The sequence below is a fragment of the Oryza sativa genome, chromosome 10 (assembly GCF_034140825.1).
Source record: "Oryza sativa Japonica Group chromosome 10, ASM3414082v1".
Classification (NCBI taxonomy): Eukaryota; Viridiplantae; Streptophyta; class Magnoliopsida; order Poales; family Poaceae; genus Oryza; species Oryza sativa.
This window is the reverse complement of record NC_089044.1, coordinates 1053660-1079697: the sequence shown is the minus strand read 5'-3', so window position 1 is coordinate 1079697 and position 26038 is coordinate 1053660. Positions and strand designations below refer to the sequence as shown.

General features: G+C 47.2%; 1 protein-coding gene, 1 non-coding gene and 2 pseudogenes across 2 annotated transcripts; 3 read left to right on the top strand and 1 right to left on the bottom strand.

The window, feature by feature from the left end:
* Nucleotides 1-2060: 2060 nt before the first annotated feature.
* Nucleotides 2061-7207, top strand: LOC4347988 (wall-associated receptor kinase 1). The gene is made up of 4 exons (XM_015757798.3): nt 2061-2439; nt 3880-4865; nt 4970-5155; nt 6045-7207. Exons 2-4 carry the CDS (start codon nt 3884-3886, stop codon nt 7043-7045), a joined length of 2169 nt encoding a protein of 722 aa, XP_015613284.1. The 5' UTR covers nt 2061-2439; nt 3880-3883; the 3' UTR covers nt 7046-7207.
* A 9761-nt stretch (nt 7208-16968) lies between these two features.
* LOC107277820 (uncharacterized) lies at nt 16969-25521 on the top strand (annotated as a pseudogene).
* LOC4347987 (uncharacterized) lies at nt 18004-19758 on the top strand. The gene is made up of 2 exons (XR_010737216.1): nt 18004-18965; nt 19041-19758. It is a non-coding gene; the product is annotated as an uncharacterized protein (transcript).
* LOC4347986 (uncharacterized) lies at nt 19809-20716 on the bottom strand (annotated as a pseudogene).
* Nucleotides 25522-26038: the final 517 nt, after the last annotated feature.

The window sequence follows — 26038 nt, the reverse complement described above, 5'->3', positions numbered from 1 at the left end:
AGCGGACAGAGATAAAAATGGAAAAAGGGCGAGAAAAAAGGGGAAAAAAAGTGGACGGAAAGAAAGGGAAAAACAACGAAAAAACAAACCGAAAGAAAAGAAAAAGGAAAGCGGTGAAAAAGAAAAGGACGGACGAAAGTTTTTTACCGGAAGTCTTGCTTATTTTTTAATTAGGTATAGATATAGATATAGATATAAATTTGTCGCATAATATTCCATCAGACGTCTCTTGTGCAGAGGCGATAGCAATATTTACTCATATGTTCCTCACTTCAATTCCTCTCATGCTATAATCATCGGGCTCACATATTAAGGGCGTCGTCCATATACATTACTCATAGAGCGAAATCTAATACAGAAATATGCCTCTGTCGTCACTGTCTATGTCATGTATGCTCATGATCATGCTGGAGTGCTCTGATAAATCATTGAGATTAAACTTCATCCGCTCTACCATTACCCAGTGCACGGGCATGATAAAACAACGGAGGGGAGTAATTGACCTGTCGAACATATATATTTGAAGACTTGGCGAGTCGTATTAACTGAAACACAAGGTGTGAACCAACGCAATGCAAGCGGGGAAATTTTGTCGATCTTTCAAACAAGTCCATTAATATCTTTATTTGTCGGGCAAGTCTTTTCTTTATTCGCCGGGCAAAGTCTTTTCTTTTAATTGAAAAAAAGTTTAGCCCTGACGCATGACTAGAAGATAGGGTAGGAACCAAATTAAACAATGTATGCAGTTTTGTAATTTAACTTTTATGGCAGAAACACGATTTATTTTATTAGAAAAATAATTAAGAATGCAGTCAGTGTATGTGAACTCCAAATACTACTACTATACAGGACTGACTAACGAGTCATGCATATATTATCAGTAGAGACAGAAAGCATCTGAGCTCACCTCAGTGTGAAACCAGCTAGGCGACACAGCCGAGTAGGGCACATTTCGTTAAAAACCTATATATACGTAACTGACGTACGTACTCGTCGTTGATGCGTGCCGTGAATATAATCATATATATAAACTTACCGATAGTGTCTGATATATAGCACTTCTCTGTTCTTCGTCATTTGTCGGTATCACGGAAAGTCAAGTCATCTTCAGTTTGCCCCCCGCCCCCCGGTCGTAAAGAACTACTCCAGAAAAACCCAAAAGCCAAAAAAAAAAACCGAAAAAATATATTTGATAGTTTATTAGGCACCTATATGGTTACACTTCACTTCCCCAAGTCATATGATTTTTTTCAACTGATATTCATAGATATGTCTCAAGCAACATTTGAACTCAAGGCCTTTCTCTCCATCCAAGATCTCTTTACCATCCCACCTACTAACACTTGGCATGTGTTTGGTTGGAGGAATTTGGTGGGTTGGGAGGGTCCATCCTATTTTTATATGTTTTTGGTTGGAGGACTAGGTGGGTTTGGGTTGGATCCAAAAACGAATATTCCTATGATATCTAGGATGAGCTGATCGTCTAAAATCTGGCGGACCGCGTGAACCCAGCTTGCTCGTGAGGGTTACATGCAGCGCACTGTCGTTGTGGGTGGTGACCCTATCTCTCTCCCTTGACTCTCTCCCCCGATTCACCTGGACCCACCCCCCTCTCTCTCTCCCCCAATTGGGATGGCCAGTTAGTCACCGCCGCCTCCCTATCATCCGATCTGCCCAAAGGCAGATCGGGGCTGTCCAACTTGCCACCTGCGTGGCAGCCGCATCGGCACCACATGTGCATGTGGTGCACCTAGGGCTGGACGAAAAGCTCGTGACTCGTTAGCTCGCTCGGCTCGTGTCTGGCTCGGCTCGGCTCGTTTGGATTTGTTAACGAGCCGAGCTAAGGTTTCAGCTCGTTATCTATAACGAGCCAGCTCGAGCTGGCTCGCGAGCAGCTCGCGAGCCAAACGAGCTCAGCACAGTGTAGCCCACCTGGCCCAACAAGCCTAGTAACGCAATAAAATCCACCAAGAAAAAGATGCAAAAAGCCCATAGCCCATCTCCATCCAACACTAACCAAGCAACCCTATACCAGTGACCATCCAAATCAATACCGAACTCTCTCGATCCCTTTCCGTAAAAAACAAAAGAAAAAAAACTCTCCCGATCCCCTCCGCCGCCGGCAAACCCACGCCCTCGTGGCGCCGCTCTAGGTCCCCAGCCCGCCGCCGAGTGCCAGCCATCCCACTCCACCTTTGCCTCGTCGTCTCAATCGCCTTCGTCGGCCGTCGCTCGGCTCTCTTCGCTCGGTCATGGAGCAACTGGATCCACCGCTTCCAAGACTCCAAGTTTTGAATCAAGGAGTACAGCTTCAGGACCACAAGCCTGGCGTCCTCGCCGCCGTCGGCCTCCACACGACGGGTGAAGTCGAGGATCTGCAAATCGACAAGCTTTGTTGACTTGGTCGACAACCACTTCTGCTGTATATGTGTAGACAAGGTGTGTATGTGCATCTAAAATCCAAATCCTTTTGCTCCATTTGCTTGATTTGCAACTCCAACTCCACGAATGTGCACACGAGCAGGAGGGCAGCGTATAGCTCGCGAGCTAAACGAGCTAGCTCGAGCTTTCAAACGAGCCGAGCCGAGCTAGCCTTTTAGCTCGTTAGGATAACGAGCCGAGCCGAGCTAGCTCGTTATCCTAACGAGCTGGAGCGAGCCGAGCCGAGTCGAGCCGAGCTGGCTCGATATCCAGCCCTAGGTGCACCTGTCCCCGGACTCCCCGGACCAGTGGACCGTACACCGTGCGCCACCAACCAGTGGGACCTGCCTATTGGCACCGGCTTCCCTCCCCAATGACGTCAGTCCTCGGGCTTTAATACGCAACAAATCAATATTAAGGTGTTTTCTGTTACTAGTAAAAACACAGAGATTCTTCTAAAATTCATAACTAACTCATCCGATCTCTGTTTATGTCCGTTCAAATTGTAGAAAATTCATAAAATTAACTAGACTCCATTAAAAAATGGTTTTGTTTCATGTTTCGGTAGTCTTGTATCCTATTTTACTTGTGTACTTTGTATGTCGCGTAGAATCCAGTAGTTCCGACACTCTGGTTTACTTTGAAGTTGTTTAGAGGTTCCAGCAGCACCAGAGCAAGGCAAGTCATGCATTCCTCATTGAGCATATTATTCCTACTTTGCAAATATCCCGATTTCTACCTAAATTGCATTATTTTACAATGTTAAGTGGGATGGTTCCTACGTACTTAGCCATAGCTTGTTTACCCTATCTAACTGATAACTTGGGAATTGATATGATTAAATGTTGGTTTAGGAAATGTTTAGTCATGCTTAGATCAACTAGCTTACTTTTTGGGGAACCTCACTAATATCTCAGACCTTGATTAATTATGATGATATTGGACATGTACCCCAAATCAATAAAAAGTGCATTTCTCAGCATCTAGAAATTCGTAGTTTATTCGTGAAAAAAAAATTCATAGTTTAAGTCATGCACCAGCAGAAGATTTAGGAGTGGTGGGAGTAGATTTGTGGTATACGTACTATACCATATATATCGGAAGGGCTTAAATGCTAGAGATTTGCTTCCGTCCAACAAAAAGTATCTCGAGGTATCGGTATCTCACGATACTAAATCGTTTCTCATCGTTGGATTTAGCTGAGCAGGATGGACATTGTTAGATCCAATGATCAGAAACGATCATAAATCTCTAAATGTTAACTTCACGCCACCATGGTCTGAGCTGCGTCACCTGTATATTTATATCTCAAATGATACATTAAGCCAAGATAATAGCTGGCTCAAAGTTCACGAACCTCGATCATGAACCCTATATACTCCATTTAGCTAGCGCTTGTCCGGCGAGTTTGGGGAAGTGTACACAAAACTAATGGTATATGGCTCTTAACTTTGGCAGAGAAATGGCTGCGATGATATTAATAGCAGTAGCAGTAGTCGTGCAGCAAGCGCTGATCCTGGCAGCAAGAGCCATCGGCGATGGGCAGCCGATCACGCTCGCCGGCTGCCCCGACAGGTGCGGCGACGTTAGCATACCGTACCCATTCGGCATGGCGCCCGGATGCTTCCTGGACGGCTTCGAGGTCACCTGCAACCGCACCTTCGACCCCCCTCGCGCTTTCCTCGCATGGGGCTCGCCGGACTCTCCGTTCCAGGGGAACGCCGACGGCTACTACCTGAGCGATAACGACAGCGTGACTCTGAAGGACTACTGGTCCCTCCCCGTGGAGCTCGTGGACGTGACGCTGTCGCGCGGCGAGGCTCGGGCGTACGGCGCCGTCACCACCGACTGCGCCGCCACCAACGGGACCTACCACGAGTTCCGGCGGCAGCTCACGGTGCTCTCCGGCTCGCCGTTCGTCTTCTCGGCGTCGCGCAACGTGCTCACCGGCGTGGGCTGGGACATGGAGGCGCAGCTCACCACGTCGCTGGCCAGCACGGGCTACAGGCTCAACTGCGCGTCGCGGCTGATGTTCCCCGAGACGGCGGAGAACGGGTCGTGCTCGGGGATGGGTTGCTGCGAGGCGAACGTGACGGCCGGCCTCCGCATAGCCTCCGTCACGTTCGCCCACAAGAAGAACGTCTTTTGGTCGTCCAATCCTTGCTCCTACGGGATGATTGTCCAGAAGAACTGGTACAACTTCACCAAGGAGGATCTCTACGGCAACCAGACCTTGTCCAGGAAGCACCCAAGGGGCGTCCCCTTCGTGCTCGACTTCGCCATCGCCAACGTCTCCTGCCCTGCGCAAGGCCAGCCGCCGCTGGACAACTACGCTTGTCGCAGCAGCAACAGCTTCTGCGTCAACGCAACCAGCAGCCCAGGCTACATCTGCAAGTGCTCCGATCATTACGATGGCAACCCATACATCGCTGATGGTTGCCAAGGTTTGATTGTGAACCATTTGTACCTCCCTCTCTTAAATATTGATACTACCATATACATACATACATATTATATTGATAGACTAACAGCAGATCATGATGCCCAGACATTGACGAGTGCCAACTCCGAATACAATTTCCTGAGCTTCGCGACGTGTACCCGTGCTCGAGTGATGGGATCTGCAAGAACAGGCCGGGAGGTTATGACTGTCCGTGCAAACCTGGCATGAAAGGCGATGGCAAAGCAGGAACTTGCACTGAGAAATTTCCACTGGTAGCCAAAGTGATTGTGGGTAAGCTCGCATGTGTAGCCCCCATCTCCGAATAGGTTATCGTCATCCATTTCCTACTTATTTTATCATGCTACTCCTGTTTTCTGGTAAAAGAGATTACATTACGTTTAATGTTTGGGTCAAACTTTCAAAATTTTGATTCTCAATAATTTTAAAAATACTCCCTCCGTTTCAGGTTATAAGACGTTTTGAATTTGATCAAAGTCAAACTACTTTAAATTTAACTAAGTTTATAGACAAATATAGAGCCTGTTGGGAAGCTTAAGATTCTAAGAAACAGCTGGTTGGTAGCCAGCTTCTGAGAATCTGAAAAAGCTGGGTTTCCCAGCTTCCGGCTTCTAGTTTATTTTCTGGATTCTACAACTACAGATTCTCAGAATTGGACCAAAAGCTAGGCTGTTTGGGGAGCTTCTGATTCTGGAAAATGCTGCAGCAGCTATAAGCTCCCCCAAACAGGGCCATAGTAATATTTATAATACCAAGTTAGTTTCATTAAATCAATAATTGAATGTATTTTCATAATAAATTTGTCTTGGGTTAAAAATGTTATTATTATTTTTCTACAAACTTGGTCATACATAAAGCAATTTGACTTTGGCCAAAGTCAAAACATCTTATAACCTGAAACAGAGGGATTACTTAATTTGGGAACATAAAAATGGTAGTACCAATACGTAGATTTGTCTTAATTTTATTTTTAATCTTATGTGTAGTAAAATCTATGGTTAAAGTGGTAACTCAAAGATAGTAAAAACTCAAACGTTTATGCCAGAGATAGTACAAACTAGTAGATTATTATTTTATTTTATTTTGACATACTATATTAATTATTTTGCTAAATATATGCTAGTTACTAAGAAACTACTTCTTGTTTCTCACATATATATAGGAGTCGTAGCGGGTCTCCTTGTCCTCGCAACTCTGGTTTTTGTTTTCCTTCTTCGCAAGGAGAAACAAAAGATGAGGGAATTTTTCATTAGAAATGGTGGTCCTATACTGGAAAATGCAAAGAGCATAAAGATATTCAGGAAGGAGGAGCTAAAGCGAATTACAAAAACTTATAGTCATGTTCTTGGAAATGGTGCCTTTGGTATGGTATATAAAGGGTTCCTTGATGAACAGCATCCTGTTGCGGTAAAGAAGTCCATGAAAGTTGACAAGACGCAGAAGGACCAATTCGCAAATGAAGTTATTATCCAATCTCAAGTAATCCATAAGAACATCGTCAGGCTAATAGGTTGCTGCCTTGAGGTAGATGTCCCGATCTTGGTCTATGAATTTGTTTCGAATGGTAGCCTGCAAGACATCCTTCACGGTGAGAACAAAGTTCCTCTCACTTTAGACAAACGTTTGGCCATTGCTGCCGAATCTGCAGAAGGCCTGGCTTACATGCATTCCAAGACCTCAACTAGCATTCAACACGGTGACGTTAAGCCTGCCAATATACTTTTGGACGATCAATTCAACCCAAAAATATCTGATTTTGGAATATCAAGGTTAATTGCAAGAGATGTCACCGAGCACACTAACGATGTTATTGGCGACAACAACTATATGGATCCAGTTTATCGTGAAACTGGTCTGCTAACTAACAAGAGTGATGTCTACAGTTTCGGTCTTGTGCTCTTTGAAATCATCACCGGTAAGAAAGCTGTTTATGGTGGTGAAAGTAGCTTTGTCAGAAATTACCTTGACACATACTTAACTGAGATAAGAGCAAATAAGATGCTGTTTGGTAAGGAGGCTGAAGAAAAGGACATTGAGCATCTCCATAATCTTGTTGTGATATCCAAAGAGTGTTTAGACAATAATGTGGACCAAAGGCCCGAGATGACAGATATAGCAGAACGTCTGCAAGGCATTATTAGATCCCGGAAGTTTCTTAATTGATTCGCGCGCGAATGGAGGATGTGCTTGTATCCAGATAAAGTATATCGGTCTGTTAGTTTATCTTTATCTACACTAGTTCTACAATAAAATGTTGCTTGCTTCTAAATACCTAATGTCTATTTGTCATTCTATTTCTAAATGAAATATGCGTGTAATTTGCTAGCATCAATTCCCAAATGAAGTTGTATTTGGCCATAACCTCTGATCAAAATTCATGTACTGGTATATTTGTTGATTGTGTTTCTCATAAAACAATTCTGAATTTTCTCTACAAAATGTATTTTATATGTAATAATCAATTAAATATTTTTTATGATTATAAACAAATAAATGGTACCAGTATATTATTTGCTGAAGATTATAACCAAATAAACTTTTGAATTCTGAAGATTACCTATTTATCAACTGTAAAGATACGTACTCTCTACAGTTGTCCCTTCGAGACTCAGAACGGTGACGACGCATGTAATACGATCGGGGGCATGTAGTGGCCGGCAACAAGTGGACATGGCACAGTGGCTAGCCGCAGCAAATTGATTTGGGGCATCAGGCCCTTCACAGTGCACCGAACCCCTAGTCCATCTTTCCAACTGTCACCTAAGAAATAGGAGATGAAGACACGTATATAGCAACATATGGGCCCCACTATATTTTGCATATCAGCCCCTCCCTTTTTTAACTTCAGTCCATATACATTTATCGTATTACATATTTTACAATAAATCCCCTTAGGACAGAAAATAACTTATAGATAAGGCCATGGACCCACTTATTAACGATCCCCGAATCACGTAATACTTCGATCTCCTTCCCCCATCGGCGCATTGCGCTCCGCCCCTCTACTCCGCGAGTCCGAGACCGACGATCTCTCCTAGCCACAGGCCGTCGCGCCTCTCTTCCTCCTGTCCCTGCGCTTACCCTCCTCTTCCGGAGCTCACAGGCGTGGATTGAGCTGTAGATCGAGGCAGCATGGAGTTCGATGGCTATTCCTCACCGCTGACGGCGAATCAAGCTTCTCCGGCAAGCTTGGCAATCCCGACGGCATCTCCTCCACGGCAGACAGCATCTCCCCTCCATTGGGTCGACGAGCTCCCCACGGCGGCGTGGAGTGGGAGGCTGCAGCCGCCGTCGAGCTCTTCCGCGGGCGGTCACGGAGGCCTCCTCATGATCCACTACTCAGATCTGGCTTGTCCGTTCCAGTTCTTCTCCTCTCTCGCTGCCTCTTCATATCCGGCAGCTTGTGGTGATATACTCGGAGCGGCGTCCACAACAGCGGCAATCCCAACGGCGAAGCGGTGGTGTGTGGCGAGGGACTAGCATGGCGGGCTGGCTGCATTTCAGAACTGAACTGACGGCTTCGTGCTCTGTGCCTTTTTTCATTTTTTCGGTGTGGAACTCGCGTCTCAACAAAGGATGCATTTCAGAACTGAACTGACGGCTTCGCGCTTTGTGCCTTTTTCCGTTTTTTCGGTGTGGAACTCGCGTCTCAGCAAAGGAACAACAAGCTCAGCGAAGGCACAAGGGCCCACACCCTCTCTCCTCTATGGCATCATGCGGCTGAGTTGGAGGCATGTGTTAGAGTTTATGTCGAATATGTGTACGTAGTCGGTTACAGTTTAGAACTTGGAGTTGTACTAGGTGTAGGACTAGAGTATGAGTCGGACTCTATCCTAGGTTCTCTCATAAATAGAGGGGCGTGCCTGTTGTAACTGCATGACGACAATGGCGACTTAGTATAGTGAGAGGGAGCGGCTGCCGGCGGCGACCGGCCGTGAGTCGTTGTAACTCTGATACGCTGTATATGCTGGATCGGGGAGGAGCGCCCGTAATCAGTGCCCTGGAGATGTAGGCCTCGGCTGAACTCCGTTATCAAATATCGTGTCTCGGTGTTGTCATCATGTTTGGATCTCCTATGGCGTTTTCTTTCGCGTTTGGTTTCCGATGAGATTTCGGGGCCGGTTTTTTAACAGCATGAAGTAATGCACCAGCGTGGTGCACTTTGAAGGGCCTCATTTGATCGGACGACGATGGACTCGATGACGACATTGCCTAGGCTGCCTGTTGTCAGAGCAGTTCGATCAAACGCCCGCCCAGGTACGATCGTGGAGCTGGACACCCTCTCGGTTCCTAATTGTCATGTGACTTGCTGCTGCACGGACATGCAGCTTCTGCAGTTCCACTGAAGACTTTTTCTTCGTGCATTTGACGACGAAAACTCTTGTTGCCGTGTCACTAGAACGGGATCGGGATCGGTTATCTTTAACGGGTTTAAAGCATCATCTCTTTGTGTAGTGGATTCGTGATTGGTCAGTGATGTGAGAAAATATCTCAATCGGGCATCCCGACTTGTGTGCACCTGGGAAGAATTTCCCGATCAGTTTGGAGATTAGCTTCCAAGAAAGTTGCTGTAACTTATTAGCATAAGTATACTATTAATCCTATTAAGCTCTGGGCTAGGATGTCACACCCTACCATCACCTATTCATATACATTCATTCACATACATAACCATCAATATATTTAACACAACCACATTCACATAACATCTATTTTGATAACATATTTCACCACCAAAACCAAGTTAATTGGATCAAATATATATTTAGCAAGTATTATCATCAGGAGGAGGCACATCAGACTTTCTAGGCAAAAATGAATTTGGAATTGAGTTTTTCATATGAAAAAAGCTGTCAAAAATAAAATTGTTGAACTCATTGAGATCTACCCATTTTATTTTGGTCATTTCTCCATTCGGATTTGATTGGACTATATAAAATTTGAATTTTAAAATATAAGAAATTCAAATATTTTTTCGGGTGGTAAATGATTTCAAATGGAAAAATTATCAACAACAAAGTTGTATAAATCATCAATATCTATAATTTTTACTTTGGTCTTTTTTCTATATAACAGTTTTTGAACAGTTTGAATTTCAATTTCAAAATATGACAACTTCAAACAACATTTTCAAATACTAAATAATTTCAACTGAAAAAGTCATCAACAATAAAATTATATAACTAATCAATATCTATAACTTTTATTCTGGTCATTTTTCTATATAACATATTTTAACAGTTTGAATTTGAATTTAAAAATATGGCAACTTCAAACAACATTTTCAAATACTAAATAATTTTAACTGAAAAGGTCATCAACAACAAAGTTTTATAACTCATCAACAACATTGATAGTTATAATCATGGCGAAGCGAAGGGGCCGGGACTTTGAAGCTCTAATGATAATAGACCTACAAAACACCTATTCTTCAAGCTGACAGCATATAATTGCACCTATAATATAGTACTACATGGTAACATTGATAGTTATAATCATGGCGAAGCGAAGGGCCAGGACTTTAAAGCTCTAATGATAGTAGACCTACAAAACACCTATTCTTCAAGCTGACAGCATATAATTGCACCGATAGTGATTGCGACAAAAAGGTTTGGGATTTTTTTTTCTCTTTTGATTTCAAATTAATATTATTTGTTTGCTATAATCATTACGATTTTTCTTTGCAGTTTTGCGGAAGCTTCAAATTTTGCTTGGAGGAAATAAATGAACAAGAAAAAAAGTTTGTAGATTGAAGTTTAAGACCAAGGCGAAAACCGTAAGTGTTTTTAATTTAGAAGTGATTTGAGTAGGACCTAGCAGTTGGCAAATGATTATTTAAATGTGAGTTATAGCTGGGTGTCTGTTCCATAAAGCCTATAGAATGACATGAATATCTTGAGTAGAATATATAGTCTGATGATTTATACTAATCACGGAATTAAATTATGTGATTTCATGACCACTAGACAGATGCAACTTTGAAACATGTAAATTTGTCAGTTCAATTTATAGACCTAGAAATTCAGTTAATTTGTTAATGTGCATATTTTCTATATGAACCTTTTATCTTACGTAGGCAATTCAACCGAACCAAAATACGTTATAAATTTATAAAATTTTGTTTCCGTTGGAGTATGAATAACTCTTATTTCATGAAATCAATCTACTATAAAAGGAGAATTTGTTAGAATCATTAAATGAATATAACTTGTCATTCCCTGAAAGCGCCTATAAGCATTTGTCTCACATATCTTGGTATTTCTATGTATATTTTAGAAAGCTTAGTGATAAAGACTGGAAACTAATTAACCAAATAATGGAAAAGAAATTTTGTAGTTGGAAAGGTAAGCATATTTCTGTTGGGGGAGATTTGTTTTGATTAATTATGTGCTTTCAAGTTTAGTCATTGTTGTCAAAAGATAACTGCGTCACGTCGAAAGATGTGGTTCACTCAATGAGTTGATGGAATAATAAAAGCAATATATTAATTGGTAAAATTTTTTTGGGATCCCCCATTACATGGCCCTGGGGGGCTATTTATAATCTTAGTACAGACTCCTACCCTCTAGGGTTTAGTTAGTAAAAAGAAATTTACAGGGATACCCTTATGATAGGGACATTAGTGTGGGTATACAATATCTTTTGTATTAATGGCGAAAGGCCCCCATGGGCCGCAGGGCCTCCCGAGCCCTTAGCTGAAGGCATCTTCTAGTTCAGGCGAAGGCCTCTTGCTTCGCCTTATGGCCTTCGCCCTTAGTGGCGACTTGGCCAGATGGTGAGCTTGGTGGCGAACCCTTTGGCCTTCGTCGCCCAGCTTCGCCCAATGGCTTCTCCCCGGGGTTGTGAGCTTGGGGGTGAACCCTTCGATCTTCATCGTTCGGCTTCGCCAGACGCTTCGCCCTGGGCACACCCTTTGGACTTAGTCGATGTCCAGCGGATTTGGTAGTTTCGGCAGGTCCGGTCAAAGGCCCTCGTGACATGCCTCCAACAGTCATGTTTATGATTTTTTTTAGATTCCAAAAGGGGTTCTTCAAACAATAGATTATTATAGATTATGTTTCTTTTGGCAAGGTAATAAACACAAAAAAAATGTATAGACTCACAAGTTGGGACATTATATGTCAACCAAAAGACCAGGGTGGTCTTGGGGTTCAATGTTTATTAAGCAAATGGTTGTTTTAGTTAATAAATGAGCAAGGTGTCTGGAAGACTTATTGAAAAGAAAATACTTGAAGAATCAATTAAGCAGTCAAGTTGAGAGGAAACAAGGGGATTCCCTTTTTGTCAGGACTTATGAAAGTCAAAAGTAAATTATTAAATATGGATTTTTAGATAGTAAATAATGGTGAACAAGTAAGATTCTGGGAGGACATGTGGATAGGAAATGCTTCCTTTAAAGACATATACTTGTCTTTGAACTTTATAGTTCGAAGGAGAAATTCTTCAGACATATACTTGTCTTTGAACTTTATAGTTCGAAGGAGAAATTCTTCGCGTTGCAAATGTTATGATTTCTGTTCTGCTAAATGTTTCTTTTATAAGAGCTTTAGTAGGCCAGAATTTGGTCAATTGGCATAACCTATGTACTTTAATTGTGCATATTCGTTTGATAGAAGAAAATGACACATCAAAATGGAATTTTCATCAAAATGGTCAATTCTCAGTTAGCTATATGTACTTAGCTTTAATTAATCATGCTTATATTGAGAGGAAGAAGATTATCTGAAAACTTAAGATACTCCTTAAGATTAATATTTTTACGTGGTACCATCACCTCTCCGAGCACGAGATCGTCCAGTGTCTCGTTGCCTACTGCGGCAACCTGTCTCTCGCCGACTCCAACCTCTTCGCCACCGAAGCCACGGCGGCGCCAGATGGCGCCAACCATCAACGCCGGCGTCGCCCATGCAAGACAACCACACTCGACCTCTACGATGCCATCATCAAGGCGGAGCAACAAAGCCTGTGCGCCAGCGTGCAAGAAGCCTACGACCCTGCGGCGCAAGCAGCGTTCCTGGCCTCATGCAAGGCGAGGCTGCAGGAATCACCGGTCGCCATGTCGCTGCTGGTGCAGGAGAACGGAGACAAGACTCTATCTCTCGCCGGAGGATGTCGGGTACCTCGCCGGCGTGTTGCTCGCAGAGCAGAAGCCATCTCCACAAGTAGTCCGCAAGAAGTCCTTCTGGCTCGTCGTGCACGGAAAGATGCGGTCTATGGCTGAGCAGAGCAAGACGTCTGCCAAGGTCAAGGCAGCCTTGAACCAACACTTGCTGCTAGATGGGGTTAGTTGTTCTGCTGTTAATTTTTTTAAGGTTTTTGTTATTTTACCTGCAATAGATTTTTGGGTTTCTATCTCGCATTAAGATTCGTGTTTGTTTACATCCAACTTACAGTTACACTCTGTGCACCAAAATAATTTAGAACATTTTTTTCCCTACATTTATGATTTTTTTTACTTGCTTGTTTCTTATTTTTGGTTATTTCATTTAAAACGGGCTATATCCTCTCCACGGAGGAGGTTGTTACATGCGCGATCTCACCGGATCAATGACTGACCGTGCCATCCCACGATCCGATCTTCGCTCGATCTCTTCTAAAATAGTGCAACTAATAATGAAAACATGCAACAAAAGAATCCAAAGCTACGATGCTGTTACAAAATAGTGCAACTAATAATGAAAACACGCAACTCACTTAAGATAAATTCCTTGGCACAAAGATTATCCAATCAACTCTTCCCCACCCCCCAATCTTGATGTGTCTACTCCAAACCCATCTTCTTCCGAAGCTCCAGAAAGCAAACTCGTCCAACAGGTTTAGTCAACATGTCTGCAAGTTGATCCTCAGAACGTACATACTCCACAGCAATTTGTTTCTTCTCCACACACTCCCTACTAAAATGATATCGGGTGTCAATGTGTTTGCTCTGATCGTGCAGTACCGGGTTCTTGCAGAGATTGATTGCAGACTTATTATCAATCTTCATCACAGTTTGGTTAGGTTCTCCTCCAAGCAGTTCAGCCAGCAGTACCTTTTGTTTTTGAGAAAGCCACTACCTTTTTGTTTTTGAGACTGCCAACTGATCAAGCTTTCTCCCAACTTGTTCAACACTCCGGTAGTGCTTTTCCTATCATCCATGTCCCCAGCCATGTCACTGTCACTGAACCCAACGTGGTGAGCAGCAGATGACATGTCGCTAAGCCAGAGCTAATATCACCGAACGTGGTGACTGTCGCTTAGCGACTCGCTCGCATCCTTTTCTTCCGCTTTTCTTTCCCCCACCGCCGCGATCTCCTTCCCCGTCTATCCGGATCGTCTCGATCTCCTCGGCGTCGTCGGCTAGCCGATAATCCCCTCCGTCTCTCGCCTGCTACCGTCGTCGCCGCGCGCCTCCCCCCTGGCTACGGGCGCCGTTGGTGACGGCGGCGACGGCTGGGTCTGCTAAGGCAAGCACGAGGCGTGTTCCCCTCTACCTCCCTCCTGGCCAGGGGCACTGGGCGTGTAGAAGGAGATTTGGATCAACCGTAACTTTCATTGATCAATGGAGCTTACATTTATACATGTACAACAAGGCTTGGGAGTTGCCTGGGCCTAACTAATCCCCTGGTCTAACGGACGTGCAGCGGTGCGAGCGGAGCGAGGAGCGCTGCGCGTCATGCGCGGGGTGCGCGTCGTGCGCGTGGAGCGCGCCGCGAGAGTCTGACGAAGCCGTTCGCCAACACCCCCCCGCAGTCGCAGCCGTCGTATCACCGACGCAGAGACTGGCTCGGAACTCGTTGAACATGCTTGAAGGAAGCCCTTTTGTGAACACATCCGCGAACTGATGGGCACTCGATATCGGTAGGACGCGAAGTTCACCGAGCGCGACCTTCTCCCTGACGAAGTGGATGTCGAGCTCGATGTGTTTGATCCGCTTGTGGTGCACCGGATTCTTGGACATGTAGACGCTGGAGATGTTGTCACAGTAAGCGATCGTCGCCTGTGGAACGCGGCAGTGGAGTTCACCGAGCAGCTGGCGCAACCAAGTGCACTCCGCCACCGCGTTCGCCACACCTCTGTACTCGGCTTCCGCACTTGACCTCGAGACGGTCGTCTGCCGCTTGGACGACCAGGAGATGAGGGAGTCGCCGAGGAAGATGCAAAAGCCGGACGTGGAACGCCGGGTGTCGGGGCAGCCGGCCCAATCTGCGTCGCTGAAGGCGGTGAGCGTCGGCGACGTCGAGGCGCGAAGGTGTAAGCCAAACGCGGCCGTTCCCTTGATGTAGCGCAGGATCCGCTTCAGCAGGGTGACGTGAGCTTCGCGCGGAGCATGCATGTGCAAGCACACCTGCTGGACGGCGTAGGCGATGTCGGGCCGCGTCAAGGTCAGGTACTGGAGAGCGCCGGTAATGCTGCGGTACCAGGAGGAGTCCTGGAAGAGAGGCCCCTCGTCGCTTGACAGCTTGGGTTTAGCGTCCGCCGGAGTGGCCACGGCCTTGCAGTTCGCCATGCCTGCACGTTCGAGGACATTGGTGGCGTACTTGGACTGGCTGAGGACGAACCCGTCGGCAGTGCGCTGAACTTCGATGCCGAGGAAGTACTTCAGGGGCCCCATGTCCTTGACCTTGAACTCCGCTTGAAGGCGATCGATGATGCGCTGCAGCAAGCTCGACGAGGACGCGGAGAGGATCATGTCGTCGACGTAGAGGAGGAGGTAGGCCGTGTCGGAGCCGCGGCGCAGCACGAACAGGGAGGGGTCGGCGCGGGACTGGACGAAGCCGAGGCTGGTCACATGATCGGCGAAGCGCTTGAACCAAGCGCGCGGGGCTTGACGAAGACCGTACAGCGAGCGGGAGAGGAGGCACACGTCCGCCGGGCGAGCAGCATCCTCAAAGCCTGTGGGCTGCTGGCACAGGACACGTTCCTGAAGATGGCCGTGCAGGAACGCGTTTGAAACGTCCAGTTGATGCACCGGCCATTGCTTGGAGGAAATCAGCGTCAGCACGGTGCGAATGGTCGCTGGTTTGACGACGGGCGAGAATGTCTCGCCAAAGTCGACGCCCGGGCACTGGTTAAACCCGCGAACCACCCAACGTGCCTTGTACTTGTCGAGTGAGCCGTCAGCATGAAGCTTGGTCTTGAAGACCCACTTGCCGGGATGCTCCGCCAGCAGCAGGTAGGAGCGCGCGGTCATGAAAGTGTGCGGCGGATTCCGGTCGGCGATGCTGGCACGGAGGGAGCGGAACTTGGTGTTGAGGCCGCGCAGGAGGTTGAGCACCTGGCTGGGCTCAGACACGGGCATGTTGATGTCGCGGAGGCCGTCGGCGAGTTGCTTCAGCTTGGCGGTGTACTGCGTGATGGTCATGTCACCTTGATTGATCGAGCGGAACTCGGTCTCAAGGTAGACAGACCGTTGGACGGCGTTGTCGCGGAAGACGCCTTCGATGTCGCTCCACACGGTGAAGGCAGAGGCGCGGGGCTTGTAGACGACGTCGAAGATGTTCTTGGCGATGGAGTTGTGCAGCCAATTGACCACGCAGTGATCCGCACGGCGCCACTCGGCAGTGCGGAGGTCGAGAGCGGGCGGCTCCTGAACATGGGCCTCAAGGCCGAACTTGCCGAGGACCGATTCGAAGCTGCAGCGCCACTGGCTGTAGTTGGAGACGTCGAGATCGAGGGCGACCGGGACGTGGGAGCGGATGTTGACGGTTTGAAGAACAGAGGTGGAGGGCGCCGGCACAGGCTCTTCGTCAGAGGTGGACGAGGCGTCGGAAGCGCCGGAGCTGTGCGACATGGCTAGCAAGGGAGAGGTAGCGGAAGACTAGGATCAGAGGGTCACTGATACCATGTAGAAGGAGATTTGGATCAACCGTAACTTTCATTGATCAATGGAGCTTACATTTATACATGTACAACAAGGCTTGGGAGTTGCCTGGGCCTAACTAATCCCCTGGTCTAACGGACGTGCAGCGGTGCGAGCGGAGCGAGGAGCGCTGCGCGTCGTGCGCGGGGTGCGCGTCGTGCGCGTGGAGCGCGCCGCGAGAGTCTGACGAAGCCGTTCGCCAACAGGGCGCCTTCGGTGAATTGATGAACAGGCATCTTGGACATTAGGAAGATCGCAAATCGAAGCGGATTCGATCGGTGCAACGGTCTTGGACCGAAACATATAATTAATGATGATCGATCCGTGTCCTCTCCAACTCGATCTCCAATGGATGCGTCGTCTGCGGGCGGCGGCAGTAGCCTCCGGCGCGTGGTGAAGCCGCAGCAACGATACATGCCCACTCCACAAGAGGCGCTCCACAACAGGTCGCGCCTCCTCTCCAACATCCAAGCCTTGTACACGGACACCTGCGCCCGCCTCGCCGTCGACCACTCCGCCGGCTTCTGCTGCGTCGTCCTCCTCGATCCGAGCTCCAACATCCTCGTCAACGCCGTCCTTTCTGTCTCCGACGAGGTTGCGGCCGTGGTGGACGACGCCGAGCTCGCGCGGTGATCCCTCGACGGCCTCGTCGCCTTCCTGCTCTACTTCTTCCCCTACCTCGCCGACTGGGATGCCGTGCGCTACCTGCTGCTTGCTGACGCCGACCTCCTCGTCGCCGCGCGCCTCGTCGTCGCGTCGCGCGGCATGATGGCCTTCTCCATCACCTCCGCTGCGTCGGCGAAGGCGTTCCAGCCGGCGCTCAGGCTCGCCGCGCAGGTCGCCGGCCACCCTCAGCCCGAACGCCTCGTCCATGTCTGGATGTCGCTGTCGTCACGTCTCCATCAGGAGGTCACCGTGCTCTCGGCGGAGCCGACCAACCTCCAAGGCGTTCAAACATTGCTCGCCGCCGACGAGGAGCCGCCACCCGCGCCGGACCTGGAGCAGAGTTGGAGCCTTGCGGCGTCGCGACAAGCTTACCACAACATCACCGCAGCGCCATGCCACCACACGTCCGGAAAGTCTTTTTAGCACCTAGGCTGCATGCCACAGGATGGCATCAAGATTCGCGCGCACATCTACCGTATCAATTAGTATCTGAAGAGGTGGGCATCGTATTTCCTTTTTTTTTTTACCCACGAGAAATACAATGATGGGCCCACCAGCAGATGCGCGGGGGAGGAAGGCTGGGAGAGGGACCATCACCTCATCACCTGGGTATACGACGCCTCGCTATTCTCGTCACACATTCGTTTTCCATCCTCTCGCGCTGGTCTCAGCCCCATCTACACAGCATCGCCGCCGCCGCCGCATCCCCTTTGCATCTCCTTCGCCGGAAGCGGTGCTCCGTCGAGGCTCGCCGACGCTCCGGCCAAAGCCCTCCATCATCTCCTTCCACACGCTCCAGTGCATCCCGGACCCTCCCACGCTCGGCTCCTAAGTTCTTCAAGAATTACTTCGACATCGTGCGACGGAACAACGAACACCTCCACGACTTCCTCTGCTCCGTGCAGGGCCTCCACGCCGTCCTCATCAACACAACGTGCGGCCATGCCCTTGAAGCCGTGAGGAAGCTGGGAGTCCTTGTCATGGAGTTCTACCCGTCTGACGTCGGCGCCCTCGCCATGACCCTCCAGGTTCCTTTGCTTGTTGCTGGTAACAGCTTTGGAACTCGGTGCTCATGGAGGTCATGGGCGTCGGCGTGGAGATGGAGGGATGGCTGGAAGAGCTTGTCATGGCCAACGAGGTGGAGGCGAAGGTGAGGTTGGCCATGGAGTCCGAGCAAGGAAAGAAGCTCAGAGACCACGTCGAGGCGCGCAGGGAAGCCACGGCCATGACCTGGAAGGACGGTGGCCTTCGGCGTCGCACAGAGTGTGTTTCGCCACAGCCGAGTCCGCGTCGACACCGACAACGCTCGCCTCACCCGACCGCGTCGCGTCACCCGCACGGAGTTTGGCTTCCCCCGCTTGACGCGGCCCGCAATTCCCGCAGCGACATGTCTCGTGGGCGCAGTTGCCGAGTTACCAATTGCCGCTCAGGAAGCCGAGCACCGGCGACGCCGCCGGAGTCCGCCGCAGCGGTCACAGCACCGCGGCGCTATCTCTCGACGATGACGCGTCCACCACCTTCCCCGACGGCACCAGCAGCGGCACACTTATCGCCTCCTCCCGCTGGGACTTCGAGGTGAGCCCTCCACCTCCTTCAAAGGCGACCACCATTTCGGAAACTCAATCATCTAACAAAATCTTTGCAATGCAGCAGCGCGCTGCCCCGACGAGCTCCGGACTTACCGCGGCCTGCTCGAGCGTTGCGGCAAGTTGCTGAGCAGCATCCAGGCGTTCACAGCTGGCGACGACCAGCAGCCGTGCCAGATGTCCGTGCTTGACGCGGCGGCATTCCTCGCCGACGAGGACTCGCTGTCGTCGTCGAGGTCAAAGCGCACCATCTTCACGCCCGCCCTGACGAGCTCCGGACTGACCGCGGCCTGCTCGAGCGCTGAGGCAAGCTGTTGAGAAGCATCCAGGCATTCACGCCCAGCGACGACCAGTAGCCGGTGTTCGTGCTCGACGCGGCGGCGTTCCTCGCCGACGAGGACTCTCGGTCGTGGTCGGATTCAAAGCGCGCCATCTTCGCGCCCGTCCCGATGAGCTCTTCGGCAAGCTGCTAAGCAGCATCCTTCCCCTGCCCAAACACTACGATTTTTATATGTGCTGTGAGCGGACACCGGCGAGCCGAGACGAAGAAACAACACGAGCTTCTTGGGGTCCTTCTCCATCCGTTCATTGGCGGACGCCGAGACGAGGCAGGAGCACGCATTAACTCCAGGGCTTTTAAAGTTTCAATTCTTTTTAGCAATAGTGGTGAATAAATTTGCCCATTGTTGCTTGTTTTTCCCCTACACTTTGCCGGGCGAAAGAAAGAAACCTACAACACAATTGTTTTTGCACATTCTGATTACTGAGATTTTGTTTCAAAATTATTGATTATAATTAAGACCAAGCGAGCCAATTTTTGGGATGACGAAAATTGATTCGAACTTAAACAAAATCTTTTTTGTTCATCTAGTTCTAGCAAAACAATAATCCGAATACAAATAGATAAAAGAACATCTCAGATCTACTCTCTTTGTTCTTTCCTCTTTCTCTCTTCTCTCTATGGAAGAACTCTCTCTCTCTCTCTCTCTCTCTCTATCTGAGGCTCTTAGCGGATCATGAGCAGAAGCAGATCACCCTTCCTACCTTCAATCACACCATATCACATTATCACTCACAGAGGACAAAAAGTAGCAAAAAAAAAAAAAGACAGTGCAAACATTTGTTTTTCGAAAAATCAATTAGTTTGCAGGAAGAGCCTGGAACCTTTCCCTTTGTCTTTCCAATTGTTTGAATCTCTACAAACGCCCGCCTAGGTGTTTCGCCACACTCCGACCATCCTCGACCACCATCTGCACTAGCAAGAATCCAAGCCCACTAGCAACAGCGAGCAACACTTCCTTCATCTCAGCCCGAAACTCCTCCAGTTCAACGGCGCCACTGCCATCACGGTCGAACCACGCAAACAGGCCGCGGTACAGCTTCACGAGCTCGTCGGCGCTCATGACGGCCTCGTCGTCGCCGAAGTGCTTGTCCAGCATACGAAGGCTCATCAGCTCGTTGGCCATCTCGACGTAGGAGAGCAGGACGTCGCGGACTCGCTGTTAGTGTCAAGCGCTGCAAAGCGGCCGTCGATGGAGGAGTTGAAGGCGCCCTCATCCTCCACGAAGCTCTGGACCGTCTTGCCGTGGAGGATCTCCACACTCATGATGGCGATGAGGATCTCCACCCAATTCCATCTGCCGCCGCCGGTGTACAATCAGTGTGCGGCGTATACGCCATCGCCGCCGTGGACAAAACGTCCGCCGCCGCCGGTGTCCAATCAGAGTGCGGTGTGGACAAAACGGAGTGTGGCATCGACTCCTTCGTCGCCGGCGTCGACGACATCGCCGCGGGGGAGAAAGAACAGCGACGAGATGGTGGGGGGAGGGGGAGGGGGGGCGAGACGGAAAGGTGACGTCGAACGCGCTGGCGAGATGTGTGGTTGGGAACAATTCGGGAGGGTAAAGGGGGTATGAAACATTCAGCTTTCCCCAACCCTACGGGGGCCCACCACATTGCAAAAGCAGTAGGGAGTACCTATACATCTTTCGAAAGATTTTTATGATCGTATCACACAGATTTTTAATCTTTGGATTAAAATCCGATATATATAATAAAAAGCAAAAAGCAATTAAGAAACACCATAATGGACACTAAATTACCATATCCTCAAGAAAAAGACCAAATCCAATACAAAATTTAAAATTTACATGCGAAGATTCAAAAATTACAGTGTAACTTACAAAAGTTACAGTGTAAGTTTCATAAATTACACTGTAACTTACAAGAAAATATACTGTAAATTTGAGTGAGAAAATCGAGTGAGAGATAAGAAAAAATCTTTTGAGTGAGATATAGCAAAATCGAAAGCAGTATTGTATCCCCCGTATACTGAAACATGCATACGACGAGTGCAAGATAGGGATGAAAACGGATCGAATACGGTCGGAAACTAGCTATATCATATTCGTTTTCATATTTTTTTCTCGGAATCGAAATCGGAATCGGAAACCCGGATACGAAAACGGAATCGAATATTATCGAATACAGATACGGAGCCGAATACGAATCGAAACGAATACGGTAACGAATAATTATCAAAATATCAAGACCCCTCAAAATAAGTTTCTTAAATCGAGAAAGAGATGTAGCCATTAGTTTTCAAAAACAAAACATCAGTATTTTCAAATTTTATCTCTATTTATAAGGGCAAGGGGGAGATAGAAAATGTTATGTTTACTTTTCATACAAATTCATGTTATCATGAAACAGATAAATTAATGTATATCACTGAAATTTTCGCAGGCACATTAAAATTTCTGAAAATTGGATGAATATTTTAAATTTTGGGTTGAACATTTCAATTGAAAGTTTTTAAAAATTCGAGTGTTTATTTTTCAGAATTGAATTTTTTTTATTTGTTTGTATGTGGACCACTTAAGGACCCGCATGGAAAAATCAATTTTTCCATACGGGTGACTTAAGAAGCGGTATGAAAAATAAATTTGAAAATTTGAGACTAGTTTATCTCACTCATATGAACTCCAAATTGGATGATTCTTTTTTCTAAATGTTTCTAAAATCATACTCTATCATGTTATTGTGTTATTACTGCTATTATTTTGGTCATTTTTTCTTGTGACTTTGTTTTATCAACTAAAAATTTGAATTTCAAAACTTCAAATAATATTTTGAAGCTGTAATTAATTTCAGATGAAAAAGTCATGAACATAAAAGTTGTAGAGCTCATCAAGACATACAACTTTTATTTTGGTCATTTATTCATCCGATAAAGTGATAGTAACATTGTTCACAAAGTTTACATCTCTCTCTTATAGTTTATAGAACCAGATGAGATAGATGTAAATTTTGTAAACAATGATACTATCACTTTGTCGGATGAAGAAACAACCAAAATAAAAGTTATAGATCTTGATGAGTTATACAACTTTGTTGTTGATGACTTTTTCAATTGAAATCACTTAGTATTTCAAAATATTGTTTGAAGTTGTCATATTTTGAAATTCAAATTCAAACGGTTCAAACAAAGTCATATTGAAAAATGTCCAAAACAAAAGTTGTAAATGTTGATGTGTTATACAACTTTGTTGTTGACAATTTTTTCATTTGAAATCAGTTACTACCCGAATAATTATTTGAGTTTCTTAGATTTTTAAATTCAAATTTTATATAGTTTAATGAAACTCGGATGGAGAAATGACCAAAATAAAAATGGTAGATATCAATAAATTATACAACTTTGTTTTTGACAACTTTTTCATACGAGTTGATTTTAATGCCTTAAAATTCATTTTAAAGAGCCACATATAAAAAAAGTCGATTTTTACATTGAAAAAAAAATCCACCTTTTTTTCACCCCAACCTTATCTACTCTTCTGACTCTTCCTCTCCTCTCTCTCTCAGTTTCTACTCTCTCTCTCTCAGTTTCTCATCCATAGCTGACAGTAGCGCCGGGCGGCAGGCGGGCAACAGCGGCGGGCGGGCTCGCGCGGCGGGCTGCGACGGGCGGCAGCGGCGGCGGGCGGCAGCGGCGGGCGGGCTCGCGCGGCGGGCTGCGACGGGCGGCGGCGGCGGCGGGCGGGCTCGCGCGGCGGGCTCGAGCGGCCACCTCGTGGCGGGCGGCGACGGGCGGCGGCGGGCGGCGACGGGCGGCGGCGGGCGGCCTCGACTACCGCGACCTTGGGAGCGGGTGCGGCAACGGCGTCGGTGGGCGGCGACGGCAGGCGGCTGCGGCGACGGCTTCGGTGGGCGGCGACGACCGGCGGCGGGCGGCCGCAGCGGTGCGGATCTGGCGCCGGGCCACACGGCGGCCGGCGGTGGGCGCGCAGCCGGCTAGGTTCCATTTTTTTTTTTGCTAAAAGTTATTCCCGGATATCCAATGAAAAATCCCGGATAGTTTCCGACCGTTTTCCGATTCCGTCGGATATCACCCTTACTGTATTCGTTTTCATATTCGAGAAAAAAAATCCGAATTCGTTTCCGAATCCGAGAAATTCCGGATAGTTCCGACCGAATTTTTCCGAATCCGAAAATTGGTCCGGACGGATGGAAACTATCCAAACCAATTTCATCCTAGTGCAAGATACAGAATATGTCTGCCAAAAGCACTTTACATACCGCACGAATCACTAAATCCATCGGACGGCATGCAGCCTAGGTGCCGCAGCACCTAGTGTAGAAAAACCGCCTCCACCACACGTCGTCTCTGATGAGGGTGCTCCTCCACGCGTTCCGCGGCTTCTACCTTCGGTCGCTGGCCCGGCTGCCCGCCGGCGAGCTGCGCAACCGCTACCACCAAGTGATCGTCAAGGCCGGTCACTGCTACGGGCCCATGGACCCAGTCTCCAACATCATCCTCAACACTGTCTGGTACGACGCCGCGTTCCCGGCGGCAGCCCCGCCACCAGTGCTCGACATGATCGGCCCGCACATCCTCACCCGCATTGAGAGTCGATCCATGTACGGCCTCATCTCCTTCCTGCAGAGCCGGTACCATCACCTCTCCGAGCACGAGATCGTGCAGTGCCTGGTTGCCTGCCGCGGCGACCTGCCCCTCGCCGCCGACGAAGCCATGGTGATCAAGGCGGGGCAACAGAGCCCGTGCGCCGGCTTGCAAGAAGCCTACGAGGCGGCGGCGACTGCGGCGTGGCACCCCAACCCTACGGCGCAAGCGGCGTTCCTCACCTCCTGCAAGGCGAAGCTGCAGGAATCACCGGCTGCCATGTTGTTGCTGCAGCAGGGTGGAGACCGCGTTCTCTCGCCGGAGGATGTCCGGTACCTCGCCGGCGTGTTGCTAGCTGAGCAGAAGCCATCTCCGCAAGAAATCCACATGGCCGGTGTCCGATGGCAAGATGCGCTCCATGGCCACACAAAGGAGGATCTCTAGGAATGTCAAAGCTACCCTGAACCAACACTTTCTGCGAGATGGGGTTCGTTTTGCTTCTATTCATCATATATACACAATTTATGATATACTGCCAATGCAATTTGCTCATTATCGTAACTTTATTTTGTAGAAACCTACGTACAGCCTTCTTGTGATTTGTGGCGCGAACGATTCGGTGTGCGGTCCAGAGTATTATTGCTCCAAGCAGGAAGATTACCTTTCCTTTGCACCTTGCGAGTATAAATACACGCATGTCAACTTCTTGGCCACGGAGAAGACGGATTGCTCACCATCTTCCCCGGTGCTCTTTTTCGCCGAGTTTGACAATAAGAAGGCTGAGGGTGAACCGGCTATCATGTGTTGCAAGGTGGACATGCCATTGCCATTTGCTGGTAAGCTGCTTGATCTGTTATATATGTTGAAAAATGCAGCATTCATAACTATTTTCAATTACAATGTATATGGATAAAACTAAAAAAATACGATGGAAGAACTTGCTATAACCAGACCTGCCACATATAGTTAGAGTGAATTATTTTGAGAATACAACCAGATGCATACGTAATTATTATGTCCCAAATTGTAGTCCAAGATTGATTTCAATCTTACGCTTGAGTGTAGGTTATAAATGGATTTTTGTTCCTTTTTCATACACATTAGAAATGGTGAAATTGCAACTACGTTTTCACTGTCAAAATTTTACTTTTTTAGATGGTCAATCCTATGATATATATTGATTTACTTATTAATTCATCACCTTTGTTGAGAAATGCCCAGGGGTCTTCCGGCTAGCTCCACAAGGTGGTGGGCTAAATGACCTAGGTTTAAAGCCTCACCCCTTCTAATTATTTGATATTAGGTCCTTCCCTAATATTCGAGTATTTTTTTTCTTATTCATCATCTTTGTTGAAGTTTCTGATTTCATTTCATTTTATTACCAACAGAACATGTCCGGTGCCTGTACTGCGAAGTTGAAGGAGCAAAGATTGTACATCCAGCTCTGGAGAAATTTCATGGTGGAGACAAAGAGTTTGAGGAGGTGATCCGTGGAAAACATTCTCTCACAAATAGTCGGATTATTTGCCTTAACGAATACGCTGTCCAGCGCTTGTATGCACATGACGAGGATTTCATGTATGTTGATGTCGCGTAGCGTCCGAATGCCCTTCTTTTAGTGATGATCATCACTGATATGGTGTGACATTTGCCCATGTTTCTCACAACGATGGCCTAAAGGCATGATCAGCCATGCATTATATTTGACAAACCACCATACAGGGAAGAAAGTGCGCGCTTCAAACGCCATTCAAATGGTTGTTAAAAATTAAAAAAAAACAAATTATCAACATTCATGCCATATACATAAACTACTACATAAAAATCAAGTCCAAACTCAAGTCACAAATTGACATAAAAAAAGAGATAAATCCAACATATGAATAGTATTGATACTATTTACGTCTTAATTTGTCGTTTTCATTTCTATAGATCAAATTTGAATATGATTTTTTGGTGAAATGGTAGATGTTTATAATCTACATTGTAAATTTTTTTAAAGATTTTTATAACCATTTCTATTAACCTTGAGATAACAAGTTACACTAGAGAACATCTCCTTAAGGATTAAAATCTTCTCCTACCATACTAGCTATTGATCTCTACCAATCTTGTACACTTTTCATATTGACATGGGCTTGGACCATCACGCAAATCCT